The 15,540-nt window shown below is 45.9% G+C and overlaps 1 protein-coding gene across 1 annotated transcript in view; it reads left to right on the plus strand.

Moving 5' to 3' along the window:
• The first annotated feature begins 5,343 nt into the window (after nt 1-5,343).
• The window catches only part of PRKAR2A (protein kinase cAMP-dependent type II regulatory subunit alpha), a 102,099-nt gene continuing 91,902 nt past the window's right edge, over nt 5,344-15,540 (plus strand). The window contains exon 1 of the mRNA XM_028124451.1: nt 5,344-5,867. Coding sequence (XP_027980252.1) covers nt 5,615-5,867 — 253 coding nt within the window. The 5' untranslated portion in view covers nt 5,344-5,614. The remainder of the gene's footprint in view (nt 5,868-15,540) is intronic.

A 15,540-nucleotide genomic window follows, 5' to 3' on the forward strand; every position in this document is an offset into this window, starting at 1 on the left:
GCATTGTGTGAAATTATTTTGATTCTGGGTCATTTCAGCAGGCAGCCTGTGGCCGTGGTGGAGGCTGTCAGGGATCTGGTATCCTTTTGTGGCTTCAGGCAGGGGCTTCAGCAGGAGAAAGAGGAGGAAGTTTTGGCTAGTCCAGACTTCCCTGACTGTTCTAGAAGCAACTGCCTGATGGGGAAGGGAAATGGGGTGGGGTGGAGGGGGGCTTGATTGCTAACTGTTCCCACAGTCCTCAGTATAAGCCTGCAGCCCTTCCCTTCATTCTTTCACCTCTCTGCCCTGAGCTAACAGAGATGATGGTTCTAAAAGCCAAAAGCAATCCTGACTTATCATATGAATTTGGGGGTCACTGTGATCTGATGTCACCAGCCAGGCTTTGCTAATTAGGCTATTGATGATGCCCAGGTACATCCAGAGGAGGTAAGGGAGACAAGTTAATTTGTCTTTGTCTGGTGGCTGGAGCTGGGCTTCTCTGGCATTGTCCCATCTGGCAGTCACAGAGTTCTGCTGTATGTCCCACCTTGCCGCAACTGCACAGAGACCCTTGGACTTTGGCTTTAGCGCCATCACTCTGCATAAGGGGGGTGAGGGGACAGGGACCCACCCCCATCTGGGAATGGGCGTGGCCAGCCCGGCAGGAAGCTGAAGATTTGGGCGTTTAAGGAAGGGTACTTTATTCCTGGGAAGACATTTCTGGATGACCAGAAAGGAATTATAATCAAGTAAAAACAAAAAAACATTGTTTAGAGATGAAAATTGTGTGCCCTCTGCTTAGAAATATTAATTCAGTGTTCTGCCTGCCCCCTCACGCGGCAGGCTGTCTTTATTTAATCTCACTGGTTTGAAGAAGGCCACATATGTGTTTCTTGAAGCTCTTCTTGGCAGCACCCTGTCCTTGAGATAATTCTGCAACCTCAGCCTTTGCCTGGAAGCCCCTATGATTGCATTTGCATTCCAGCCAAATGACAGCCATTCCCATGGGTCAGCATCACTTTTACAGTCCGTGCTTCTGGATAATATGCCCTTTGAAACAGCTTCCATTTTAAAATGGAAAGTTTTGGTTCCTTGATGTTAGTGGTGGTAGATTCTTCTACTCCTTTGGTTGTTCAATAGGTGTTAAGTCAAATAGGAAGCCCCAGGAGACATATTTGTGAAGGGAGCAGAGCAGATGGTGAGTAACTCCCTCCTGGCTGGCACTTCCTTTTTACGATGCACTTTGAAATGCCACCTGTTCCTGATATATCTCTTCTCTCCCTGATGGGGGTAAGCGTGGGGGAAAGACTGGGGCCCTCCTCAGTAATTTCTCTGTCACAGACAGCATTAAGTAGAGAAGCCAGACAGCAGGTGTTAAAACAACCAGCCGGTGATAACAGCCTCACCCAGGCACAAAGAAGAGTATAACTGGGTTAAAGGTGAGGGGCAGACAGTGGGATGTTGCAAGAAGCCTATTAGAAGCAACAGTAGCACCATTTCTGCTGTAAGGTCATACCATCTCCACCCACAGTTCTTTCCCTACAGTTCTTTTGAGGCTGGAACCCCCTATGCCCTTTCTAACCTTCCCATGGGTTCATTCTTATTTCTTTCTCCCCATGTCACTCAATGTTTAGTGGGCAGGGATTTTTACCCCCACTTTCAGATGTGCAAGCCAATGCTCAGACAGGGTAAGTTGATCTGCCAAGATCATTGGCAGATTGATAATAGAGTGCAGGTAACAGAGTGATGTCTGGGTGTCCACAGGCCTGAAGAAAGGCTTGTGAAACTATCAGAGGCTGTCCTGGGGCTGCTTGATCCAAGCTCCAGGAGGCCTGTCTGTACTACAGGGTCAAAGTCTGGCCACTGGCCTGTGAGTCAGGCCACAGGTAGCGTAGTCCCAGTAGGCACTGGGAAAGCCCCAGGGCCAGGTGTTCCCTGAGGGCTCTCTTTTCTGCTTTTTCTGCTCTGGTGAGCATATAGGCCTGTGGCTCTCCAGCCAGGCTCTCCCTTGCTTCCCAGGTTCTGTCCTTGCCTTGAGGGGTCTCTGAGGCAGGCCCAAGGTCCGCTGCAGAAACTGACACTTTCTTGGGACACAGTGTCCTGGGGAAGGGGTGGCTCACAGGTGCAGAAACAGGTGGCCTGGGAATTAACTGCTCCCTGGGGCATGGATGCTTGTTAAAATAGAGCAGACTTCCTGGACCAAAGGCAGTAGCCACATGAGGGAGGCATTATAGAGGCTGAAGGACAGCTTGGGTGATGACAGAGAAAACATAGCACACTTCCCCAAGCCTTCCTGTCCAAGAGGCTCATAAACACTTCTAAGGCAAAACAGAAACTGAGGGGGGTAGATACTAAATGAGCTGGAAGACTGGACCAGAGGGGCTGGGATGCAGGGGTGGTCAGATGATCAACAGGTTCCAGGAGACAGGTAGGGGACTGGAGTGGCTGAGAGCTCCCCTTTAGGCAGAGAAGAGGGAGGTGTTGCTGCTTGGGCTGAGTCCACTCCCACACCCCCATTAGGCAGAGGGTATCACAGGGCAGAAGGCATATAAACTGGGAGGTGTGGGCCAAGAGAGGGCTTCCAGAGAAGTCTGGGGAGTTTGGGTGTTTTCCTTCTTCCTGGAAAGAGAAAAAAACCTTTAAAATAATAAACCTATCAAGAGTACATGAAATCCACTGTTTTATTGGAAATAGTAGTTGGGGTACTCTACCCATGTTCATTTTCACCAGACCCACTGCTCTTGGGCTAAACATGTGCCCCACCTGTGTTACTGTGATCCATAGTTGTAAACATCTCTGAGAATTGGCCCCGTTGTGTTCATGTCTGCCCGTGGTTGGTGGTGTGGCAGTCTGTGTAAGATTTGACTGCCTGCTGGGTAGTGACTCCTAGGACTGGCGCTTGGAGCTGAGCACCTGTCAGTGCTCTGGGGCCTCCTCTTCTCTGCTACAGTCTCTATATTTCTCTTGCTTTTGAGGGTCTCTGTTTCTGCCTTTTTCCCCACCATCACTTACTGTTGGCAGCTGTTTTCCAGTTACCTGCTGCCCGTGGGTTTGGTTGCCATGGTAACCTCTAGTGGTAGAGCTGGACAGGCTTGAATGAAGGCACCTCCTAGAGGGTAAGGGTAGAAGATGTGGGATTCAGGGCCCTGGTATTCTCTCTTGCTCTAAGGTACTCTTCTATGGCCAGCTCAACTGGGCATTCATGGAAGGCCCTTGGGACTCCACTTGCAACAGAAGGGCTTCCCAGAAGGGGCAGGGATGGATCCCTACTCTTGGACCAGGACTAGGGAGGGGAGCCACATAGGGCCTGGAGGCTGGCTGTCCGTCCTTACTCTCATGGTGGTCTGTGGAGACAGGTAAGGAACAGCTATGGGGTTCCTGCTTTCTGTGGCCCTCATTCCCTCCACGTCCAAAGATGCTCTTTGAATGTCGTGTTTGCTGGATGGATGGATGGCCAAGCCTTGGGGCAATTGACAGCAAACCAGTCTACTCCTGGCAGAGGCTGATGGAGGTTTCTAGGAGTGACTGGGAGAACGTGCCCACACCCAGCTCTGTCATCAGCCTAGAGTAGCCTTCCTCTATCTTATTTTGTAATTGAGGTGAGAGTCCTAACCATATAGGCTCCTGTCCCCCTTTAAAACATATAAAACCTGAAGAATGAGCAAGCAAGGGAGTGGAGCTGTGAATTTGCCTTTCCAAAGGGTTGGTTGTAGGATTGTTTGAAGCAGGCAGATCCCCAGGTGTGGTGGGTGCAGTGGGAGTAACACCCAGGTTTTCTGGGTATGGGCTGATTCCTAGAAAACTTGGAAGGGTTGGTCTACTCAAGAGCAGATGAACCCTGCCCCATTAGCTTCTTACTGCCCATCCTTAGTGAAGTGTTCATAAGCTGAGATCAGAAAAACACTTTAAAGAAAAGGATCCTGAGACAGAGGTCAGGAGAGCAGTTTCACTGACTCCACTTGCTATGTGGAAGCATTCATTCATTCATTCATTCATTCAGTAAACCTTCTCCAACAGTCTGTAGTAAGGAACCGACAGGAAACAAATTGGACACTATCCCTGCTCTCACAAAGTAAATTGCACAAGACTCCCCCCGGGGGCAAGGAACTTGTCCAGGGAGACACTGGTGTTTGGAATCACAGGCTCACCTGGCCTAGAGCGTGGATGGCTTCTGTACCCAGCGGGGATTGGTGCTCCTGTTTCCAGAAACTGTTTCCAGCAGCACTGAACTCCTGGGTGTGTGCCAAGCCAATATGAGAGGTCTTAGTGCTTATTTTAATTAATACTGGGTAATTACCAGGTGGAGCTTAACCATCCCAAATGACTTGGAGGTTCCCAAGCCTACAGCTCGTCACTTTCTGTCTGGGCCCAGCAAGGAGAGGCAGGATTCTGTCCTATGCCCACTGGGACTTTCTTCAGCACTGTGACCCAGGACAATCACCTTTTTCTATTCCGTTTGATCTGGTGTGGGTGAAGGGGGCAACTTGGGAAATAGCCTAGCCTCTCCACTTCACCTATGCCCCCTCCCTAGGGGCAAAGGATAACTGCTTTGTGGTCTGCTCAACACCACCAAACGGTGTGGGCCCAGGGTGGAGTGTGGGAAGAGAAGAGGCCTGCAGAATCCTGGTGGGAGTGCTCAAGAGGAGGAAGAGACCCAGAGGTGGTTCCTGCTCTGCGCCTTATTCCAGTTTCTCAGGGTACATATTTGGCCTAGTGACTCTTCCAGGCTTATTTCTCTGCCTGTGGCTCCCAAATTACTATATCACAGAAACTCCTACCATCTACCACGCCTTTCCCGTCTGACATATCACAGACCTCCTGCCAGACTTCTGAAGGTCCTATTGTCATGCCACCATTCCACCCCGGGGACCAGGGTGGTCCTGACTTTTTACCAGCCCTTTGCGCTTGCTGTCCTCTGTGTTCAGATGGCTTTCCTCAAGATTTTCCTGTAGTCGGATCCTGTCCAGGCCTCGGAGTCAGCCTGAATGTCACCCCCTAAAGTGGGTCCTCTTGCTCTCCACGACAGCCGGAACCACACTGAGGTTGTAATGTGCGTGCCAGGCGTCTGGCTATCTGGCTCTAGGCTGTGTCCCTGGAGCCTACCAAGTGCTGGCAAGCAGAAGGCTTTTAGTGAATGTTGAAACAATATGTGAAAGGTCTTCGGGACTAGGTGGGAAGCACTGACGACTCCCTTTAGCGGGCAGATCTCTCATGCCCTCGACTCGACGCGGGACTGCACGGTACCGGCGGGCGGCCCAGCGGCGCACGCGCACTGGGGGCCGGCGGTCGGCGGGGGCGCGCACGCCCGCGACCGCGTGCGTCACAACCCGGGCTTCTGCCCCGCCCGTCCCGCCTGCCCGCTCGTCGGTCCCCGCGGCGGCGGCGGCGGCGGCAGCGGCGGCGGCGGCGGCTGCCCAGTGACAACGGAGGCGGCACCAGGCCGGCCGTAGAAGCTTAGGGTCGTACGGCCCGGAAACGCACACCCGGCCGAAGGGCGGCGCCGCTCGAGGAAGGCCAGAGCCGGGTCGCGCGGGAGGAAACCTCGCGGGCGCCGGGCGAGAGGCCGGCGTGAGGGAGCGCGGAGGCAGTGGCCGCCGCCGGCCCGGACCCGCCTGTTCTCCCGGCCGCCGCCGGCATGAGCCACATCCAGATCCCGCCGGGGCTCACGGAGCTGCTGCAGGGCTACACGGTGGAGGTGCTGCGGCAGCAGCCGCCCGACCTCGTCGACTTCGCGGTGGACTACTTCACCCGCCTGCGCGAGGCCCGCTCGCAACCCGCCAGCCCGCCCGCCGCCCCTCCCTCCGGCTCCCAGGTTCTGGAGCCCTGCCCTGGCCTGGTCGCCGACGCGAAGGCGGACACCGAGTCGGAGGACGACGAAGACCTGGATGGTAGGCAGCGGGCTGGGCCGACGTTCGCGGTGGGGGGACGGAGATGGCGGTACGGGGGTCTCCAGCGGCGGTCTAGAGGGGCTGCGGGGGCCGACCACACTGGGCCGGGACCTTGGAGCTCTCGAGCGGAGTTTGTCGGGGTTCCCCGAGCCGCGGGCGTGAGCCCCGCGTGCGCCACTTCCCGGCTGAGCTCGGCGGTCCTCCGAGCCCTGTAGCGCACCGAGTGAGTTGTCAGATTCAGCCTGGGAGAAAACGTGCGCGCCTTCGGCCCGCGTGGTGGCGCGGAGCCCACGTCGGCCTCGCCTCTGCTGGGGGACCCTTCGCCGGGTTTGGTTCCGAAGACAAGGAGGCTCACATCCACCGACTCGTCTTTAATAACCAGGACGGTAACTTTGTTTGGAAATCATTCATTTTGTGAAAAGTTATGGTGAAAACTTTAAGCATAGGCAAAAGTAGAGAGAGAAGGGTGAAATGAACCCCTATATGTCATCATCCATATTCAACAGTTTAAATATCTGTCACAAATGTTTCATCTCTACTTTTTTTTCTTTGCTCAAGTATTTTGAAGCAGATCCCAGTCAGGTCATTTCACCTCTGCATAACTGGATGTGGATTTCTTAAAATATTCTTAGTATTTCTTGAAATTTCTTAAAGTATTTCTTAAAATGTATGTAATATATATTTCGGCTTCGCTAAAACGATTGGATCAAACGATTGGTGAGGATAAACAGTTACTATCTTGTTTAGCATATAGGGTGCAGGAAAAAAAGACAAGTAACACTTTCTGTATCTGATTTAGGCAAGGTTGTCAAAAAACTCCATTTTCCTTGGTTGCTTCAACATAGGCTTTGTCAATTTAACAATAGAATTATCCTACTTTTGAGCCGCCAAAATTTAACAAAACAATGAAAACAGATAAAGTTAGAAGACTTAGTGTTATTAGAGCATGTGGGGGGGGGGGAGTAGTTCTGAGTCGAATCCACATTCAGGTCCGTTAGCAAGGAGTTAATTATCCGTCATTGCTGTTGGAGGTTGTAAGCTTCAGGGTTGTGGACAACTTCCCATAGTTTATTCACCGCCAAGAGTAGAAATGGTTCTGTTTTTCTTTGACTTTTTGTCCATTAAATTATGAGATTTTCACCTTAAGCCTAGAAATCAAATTGTTATTTTCCAAATCTCTTGCACAGATTTGTTTTGTGGTCTAAAACAAGTGGTTAAACCTGTTTGATTTCAGATTCACTTATCTTTAAAATGGGGACAGTGACAATGATCTCCCAGGGATAAATGTGTCTCTTAAAGTTTTATTTTTTAGGAGTGACTCCTACATTTGTTTGACTGTCATATCTATAAATCACAAAGCTGTAACCTGCTTTGTGAAAATTTTATGTGCACATATTAGTATTTTAGAAATTAGTCCCAGATGAGTAAAATGGAATTTACAGGTTTTGTGTTATGTCTACCTTCTTTGTCATCTTTGATATCTTTTTCAAAATTGAGTTGATTTTGATGAGTTGAGTTCAAAATTAAATCTTTGTAACCCTGTGCTTTATTTTATTGGCATGTAAATATTTGTTGTTTATATCTCTAACGTGGCTGTGCTATGTATAATTATAGAAATCAACACAAGGTGAACTTCTATTTACAGATAATAGACTAAAAATACATTGCACACAATGAGATACCACTTCACACCCATGAGAATGGCTATTATGAAAAAAATTGCAAGTGTTGGTGAGAATGTAGAGAAGTGGGAGCCCTTGTTCATTGCTGTTGGGAATGTAAATGGTCTGGCTGCTGTGGAAAAACAGTTTGGTGGGTTCCTAAAAAATTAAAGAATTACCTTATGATCAAGCACTTTCACTGCTATGTATATATCCCAAAGAATTGGGGAGTCATATATATTGTTACATGCCAGTGTTCATTGCAGCATTATTTACAATAGCCAAAAGGTAGAAACAATTCATGTCCTATCAGCAGATGAATGGATAAATAAATTGTGGTGTATACATACTATGAAATACTATTCATCCTTTAAAAGGAATGAAATTCTAATACATGCTACACCATGGATGAACCATGAACATATTATGCTAGTGCACTGTGCCAGACACCAAAAGACAAATGTATGATTCTGCTTATATGAGGTACCTAGAATAGGTAAATTTCACAGAGACAGAAAGTAGGATAGAGGTTAGCTGGAGCTGGTAATAGGGTGTTATTGTTTAATGGGTGTAGAGTTTCTGTTTGGGATGATGAAAAAGTTCTGAAATTGGATAGGGGTGATGGTTGCACAACACTGTGGATGTACTTAATGCCATGAGTTGTACACTTAAATGGTTAAAATGGTAAGTTTTGGGGCACCTGGATGGCTCAGTAGGTTAAATGACTGCCCTCGGCTCTGGTCATGATCCTGGAGTCCCGGGGTCAAGTCCCACATCGGGCTCCCTGTTCATTGGGGAGTCTGCTTCTCCCTCTGACCCTCTCCCATCTCATGCTCTCACTCTCTCTCACTATCTCTTAAATAAGTAAAATCTTAAAATGGTAAGTTTTATGTATATTTTATCACAATTTTTAAAAAGACAAATACATATCCAGTGATTAGGAACATTAGGGTAATAAGCCCACAATACCTAAAATAAGAACTAGGATATATAGAGTTGGATCTGTATATAGCAAGGGAGATTTTGTTTAGTATGGCTAACCACCAGTTCAGTTTATAAGATTGTATGCTAGGGGTGCCTCAGTGGCTCAGTCGGTTAAGCGGCTGCCTTCGGCTCGGGTCATGATCCTGGGGTCCTGGGATCGAGCCCTGCATCTGGCTCCCTGCTCAGTGGGGAGCCTGTTTCTCCCTCTCCATCTGCCTGCCACTCTGCCTACTTGTGATTTTTCTCTGGGTGGCTCAGATGGTTAAGCGTCTGCCTTTGGCTCAGGTCATGATCTCGGGGTCCTGGGATTGAGTCCCACATCGGACTCCTTCCTTAACAAGGAGCCTGCTTCTCCCTCTGCCTGCCACTTCCCCTGCTTGTACTCTCCCTCGCTGTCTGGCAGATAAATAAATAAAATCCTTTACAAAAAAAAATAAAAAAAATTAAAAAAATATTAAAAAAAGATTGTATGCTATTTGAAACTCTCAAAGTTACTAGCTGTTATTGGTTGTTTTAACAACAGTGTTTCAATGTGAAACGGCACACCAAATATTGTATTGTAATGAGTATTTAACTCTTGGGAAAGCCTGAAGACTTCAGACTTAATAATAAGTTACTGTAACTCTATCCTCACCAGAACAATAAATTGGCATCCAGACTTGATTCACTTCTGTACTTACCATAAAACATTTACATCTGTGGGTCCGCGCGCGCGCGCACACACACACACACACACACACACACACACATGGAATACAGTTCACATACTATATAATTCACCCATTTAAAGTGTTTAATTCCGTGGTTTTTTTCCCCCAGTGGTTTTATTAAAATCACATATGTGCAACCACCACCACAACCAATTTTAGAATAATCAATTTTCATCACCCCCAAAACAACCTCATACCCTAGCCATCAATGCCAACACCCGCATTCCCCTCTAATGTGCTTTCTGTCTGTAGATTTGTCTATTGTGGACATTTCATATAAATGGAATCATACAGTATATGGTCTTTTGCTCTTGGCTTTTGCTTAGCATCATGTTTTCAAAGTTCATCAGTATTGTAGCATATATTAATATGTTACTCCTTTTTGTTGCTGAATACTATTCCATTGTATGGATATACCACATTTTGTTTATCGAGTCATCAGTTGATGGACATTTAGGTTGTTTTCACTTTTTAGCTATTATGAATAATGGTGCTTTGAATATTCATGTGTACAAGTTTTCATGTAGATCTATGTTTTTGTTTCTCTTTGGTATATATATGTAGGGGTAGAATTGTTTGACCGTGTGGTAACTCTCTGTTTAACCTTTTTTTTTTTTTTAAGATTTTATTTATTTATTTGACAGAGACACAGCAAGAGAGGGAACACAAGCAGGGGGAATGGGAGAGGGAGAAGCAAGCTTCCCGTTTAGCAGGGAGCCTGATGTGGGGCTTGATCCCAGGACCCTGGGATCATGACCTGAGCCGAAGGCAGACGCTTAACGACTGAGCCACCCAGGCACCCCTATGTTTAACTTTTTGAGTAACTGCCAGATTGCTTTCCAAAAGTGGCTGCACCATTTTACATTCTAACCAGCTGTGTATTAAGGGTTCTAGGGGCACCTGGGTCATTCAGTTGGTTAAAAACCTGACTCTTTTTTTTTTTAGAGTTTTTTTTTTAAAGACTTTTTATTTATTTATTTGACACAGAGAGAGAGATAGTGAGAGAGGGAACATAAGCAGGGGGAGTGGGAGAGGGAGAAGCAGGCCCTCCGCTGAGCAGGGAGCCCGATGCGGGGCTCGATCCTAGGACCCTGGGATCATGACCTGAGCTGAAGGCAGCCTCTTAACTGACTGAGCCCCCCAGGCGCCCTTAAACACCTGACTCTTGATTTCAGCTCTTGATCTTGGGGTTGAGTTCAAGCTCTGTGTTGGGCTCAATGCTGGGTATGGAGCCTACTTAAAAAAAACAAAACAAAATAAAAACCCCAAACCCCCCTCAATTCTGTCCCACTGATCTTTGTATCTGTGTGCCCTCACTATTACGCTGTCTTGATTACTGTAGGTTTGTAGTAATTTTGGAATCAACAAGTATGAGTTCTCCAACTTTGTTCTTTTTCAAAATTGTTTTGGCTTTTGGGGTTCCTTGAATTTCCAAATGAATTTTAGGGTTAGTTTGTCAATATCTGCAAGGAGGGCAGCTGGGATTTTGATAGATTGCACTGAATTTGTAGATTAATTTGGAGAGTATTACCATCTTAACATTATTAAGTCATCTGGTCTATGAATATAGAATGTCTTTCCATTTGTTTAGATCTTCTTTAATTAAAGAAGATCTTCTAAATTAAAGAATAACACTTTTTTGTAGTTTTCAGATACGGGTTTTACACATCTTTTGTTAAACTTATTCCTAAGTAATTCCTTTTGATGCTATTGTAAATGGAATTGTTTTCTAACTTTCATTTTCAGATTGCTCATTGCAAGTGTATAGAAATAGTTAATTTTTTAAAATATTGATCTTGTATCTTGCAACCTTGCTGAACTTATTATTCTAGTAGTTTTTTTTAGTGGATTCCTTAGGAATTTTCCCCAGCAGTTTTTACTGCACAGTATATACCACATAACATAGGAGTTGGTCCAGACAGCATTAGCAGAATTTTTTTGGAACTGCTTAATAATAATATTCCTGTAGTTCACATAGTTGGATCTCTCAGCGGGATTTTGACACTGTTGAACCACCCTCTTCTGAAATTCTCTCCCTCTTGGCATTTGTGTTTTCATTCCCCTGGCTGTCCATCCAGCAGTTGGCTTCCTCTCTGCCCTTTAAATGATGGTTCATGATCTCCAGAATTTAGTTTGTTACCTTTTCTGCTTCAGAGCAACTCTCTTCCTGAGGTTTTTTACTGCCTTGAACCCGGACCTGCAAAATCAAAACTATCACTTCAAAACTTTCTCTGATGGTACACATACCTGTTTATGCTAATTTTGCCAGCTGGTTATCTCTCATTCATCTCTCAAACTCATATGCCTGAAATTGATGTTGTTAGCTTATTTGTCACACTGTGTGTTTCCTCTAAGTTTTTAAGCAATAAACCTAGGAATCAGTCTTTCTCTGTGTCTCTCACTCTCTCATTTTATTCTCTGGGCTCTCTCATCTTGTCCTTCCCCACTGTCCCTGTCTTGAGATTGGCTTTTATTGCTTCTCAGCTAGCTGTATGCAGCTGAGCATCTGTGGGCCTCCCACTCATCTCTCCTCCACCCCATCCATTCGCTACACCATCACTAAAATCACCCTTCTCCCACCCCTCCTTTTTAAATTGTGGTAAGATATACACCAAGCATCTTTCTTTGGCTCAGGTCATGATCCTGGGGTCCTGGAATCCAGCCCCTTGTTAGGCTCCCTGCTCAGCAGGGAGTCTGCTTCTCCCTTTCCCTTTCCCTCTCCCCCTCTCCCTGCTCATGCTCTCTCTCTCAAATAAATTAATAAAATCTTTAAAAAACATAAAGTGGGCATCCATGTCTTCTTCTTGATCTGGGGAGAACATTTTCAGTCTTTCAGAGAGAGAGGGAGAGAGAGAGGGCGAGGGCACAAGCAGGATGGGGAGAGGCAGAGGGAAAAGCAGACTCCCCGCTGAGCAGGGAGCCTGATGTGGTTCTTGATCCCAGGACCCTGAGATCATGACCTGAGCCAAAGGCAGACTCTTAACTGACTGAGCCACCAACCACCCAGGCACCCTGAGGAAATTCCCTTTAATTCCTAGTTATTGAGTGATTTTATCACGAAAGGGTGTTGAATTTTGTCAAATGCTTTTTGTGCATCAATTGAAATGATCATGTGGCTTTTTCCCTTTATTCTTTTAATATGGTATATTACACTGATTTTTGTATGTTGAATCACCCTTGCATTCTTGGGATAAATACCACTCAGTCATGGTGTAAGGTATAATCCTTTTAATATGCTGCTGGATGTAGTTTCCTGGTATTTTGTTGTCATAATGATTTTTGCTGCATTTTGTAAATTAAGTGAATATATATACTTAATTATTTTCCTTTTAGGTTGCCTCCAGTTGTTTGCTTGTATGAGTTATGTATATAGGTTTTTTTTCTTTTTTTTAAATTTTATTTATTTATTTGAGAGAATGAGAGACAGAGAGAGAGAGAGTTGGGTCAGAGGGAGAAGCAGACTCCCTGCTGAGCAGGGAGCCCGACGCGGGACTCGATCCCGGGACTCCAGGATCATGACCTGAGCCGAAGGCAGCCGTCTAACCAACTGAGCCACCCAGGCGCCCTGTATATAGGTTTTTAAAAAATAATTGATAATTTATTTTTTATTTTTTTCTTAAGATTTTATTTATTTGAGAGAGAGAGTGAGAGTGAGCGAGAGCACAAGCAGGGGGAGCTGCAGAGGGAGAGGGAGAAGCAGGCTCCCCACTGAACAGGGAGCCTGACCTAGGACCCTGGGGTCAAGACCTGAAGTGAAAGCAGACATTTAGCCAGCTGAACCACCCAGGCACCCCAGCAATTGTTAATTTATGGAAGTAGTTAATTTAAGTATCTGCAGTGGTGACTTCAACCTTGATTCCTGGCTCAATGCTGACAGAAGTAATCTGTTTAACAATCTCAGAACTGTGCAACTCAGTGAGTTGCTTATGGATCCTCATCTGAAAAAGATCCCATCTTAGTACCTTCACCACAAGGAGTTTGTTTGTTTGTTTGTTTGTTTGTTTCTAGAGGGGTGGTTGGAGCAGAGGGAGAGAGAGAGATAGAGAATCTTAAGTAGGCTCTATGCCCATTGTGGAGCACAACATGGGACTTGATCTCACAACCCTGAGGTCATGATCTGAGCCCAAATCAAGACCTGGATGCTTAACCAACTGAGCCACCCAGATGCCCCAAGGAGTTTTCTAAGTACTGATTCTCAGAGTCTTGTTAGGCACCTCCTGGTCCTTTCATTTTGAGATTCTTTTCCTTTGTCCTCTCATCAAGTCAGCATATACTGGAGGAGATGCATAGGGCAAGGTATATGGGAAGGGGCACAGAGCTTCCATGCCCTCTCTGAGCTACTACCCTCCCAGACCTCAGTGTGTTCAACTTGGAAGCTCTGAACCCATTTATTTAGAGTTTTTCTGGAAGTTCTGTTATGTGGGCATGATTGATTAAATCATTGGTTATTGGTGTTGAGCTCAATTCCCAGCCCTTCTCCCCAAGTTCCAATCACCTGGTTGGTTCCTCTGGTAACCAGCCCCCATCCTCCTTATTAGCTTAAGCTTAGTTATGGTTGAAAGGGGCTTATTAGGAATAACAAGACACTCTTCTCAGTCACTCAGGAAATTCCTAGGGTTTTAGGAGCTCTGTGCCAGGAACCAGGGCCAGAGACCAAACATGCATTTCTTATTATATCACAATATTACACTCAGAAATGTTAAGATTAATCTTTCTTCCTCCCCTTCCTTTCTTCCTCCCCTTCCTTTCTTCCTCCACTTTCTTCCCCTCCCCTTCCCTCCCTCCCCCCCTTTTTTTTCTTAATTAAGGGGAAGACAGAGTTGGATCTATTGCATGAATTTTATAGGTTTGCAGGGTGGCCAGTTAGAAATAGCAATGGTAATGACAGGCCTGGAACTGGGAGGCAGGTCAAGACTGGAAGAGAGGTGTGAGGAGCCATCAGTGTGGTATGGAAGTAGATGAGGCTCTCCAGGTTGACGAGAATGAGGCTGTGACATGATCCTGGGGACCTCTGACATTCTGGGTTTAAAAGGTATGGATAAATGCCAAGGTTTAAGACTTAGATTAGGATGGGGATGAGAGTAGTCTCTGTCTCTTCCCCACCCCCACTCTTTACATTCATCCTTTTGTAAGTTCTATGAAATACTGCAATTATTACCTCCAATTATTTAACCCTGTTCTACTAGCTTTGATTCCATATGTTTGATCAGTCTGTTTTGCTTTCTCTTTCTCTTTTTTGTAATTGAGATACAGCACATAAAATTTACCTTTTTAAATAATACAATTCAGTGGTTTTTAGTACATTCACAAAGTTGTGCAACCATCACCGCTATATAATTTCATAGCATTTTCAATACCCCCAAAAGAGCCCCTATACCCGTTATTGTCACTCCTCATCCCTCCCTCTCCTCTCCCCCTGGCAACCAGCAATCTATTTTCTGTCTGTATGGATTTTCTTATTCTGGACACTTCATGTACACAGAATCATATGTGTTCTTTTGCTCCTGGCTTCTTTAACTTAGCATGATGTTTTCAAGGTTTATCCATATTATAGCATCTATCAGTACTTCATTCCCTTTTACAGCCAAATGCTATTCCATTATATGAATATATTGCATTCTTTTTTTTTAAGATTTTATTTATTTATTAGAGAGAGAGAATGAGAGAGAGAGAGCACGAGAGGGAAGAGGGTCAGAGGGAGAAGCAGACTCCCCGCCGAGCAGGGAGCCTGATGCGGAACTCGATCCCGGGACTCCAGGACCATGACCTGAGCCAAAGGCAGTGGCTTAACCGACTGAGCCACCCAGGCGCCCTATGTTGCATTCTCTTTACCCATTCATCAAATTATCTATTTTGAGTTGTTTCTACTTTTTTTCTTTTTAAAGATTATTTATTTATTTATTTAACAGAGAGAGACACAGCGAGAGAGGGAACACAAGCAGGGGGAGTGGGAGAGGGAGAAGCAGGCTTCCTGCCGAGCAGGGAGCCCAATGTGTGGCTTGATCCCAGGACCCTGGGACCATGACCTGAGTCAAAGGGAGATGCTTAACAACTGAGCCACCCAGGTGCCCCAAGTTGTTTCTACTTTTTGACTGTGACAAATAATGCTACTCTGAACATTTGTGTTAAAAATTTTGTGTGAACATACTTCCCCCCAGTTTTATTGAGATACAAATGACATATAACATTGTATTACTTTAAGGTATGCAGTGTAATGAATTGATACATGATGATTGTGAAATGATTACCACAGTAAATTCAGTTAACATCCATCAGTCACCTCATAGTTAAGTTTTTTTCTTGTGATGAGAACTTTTA

This window comes from Eumetopias jubatus, unplaced genomic scaffold (genome assembly GCF_037043125.1).
Source record: "Eumetopias jubatus isolate StellerSeaLion01/CBP00866 unplaced genomic scaffold, mEumJub1_p1.0 scaffold_1, whole genome shotgun sequence".
NCBI lineage: Eukaryota > Metazoa > Chordata > Mammalia > Carnivora > Otariidae > Eumetopias > Eumetopias jubatus.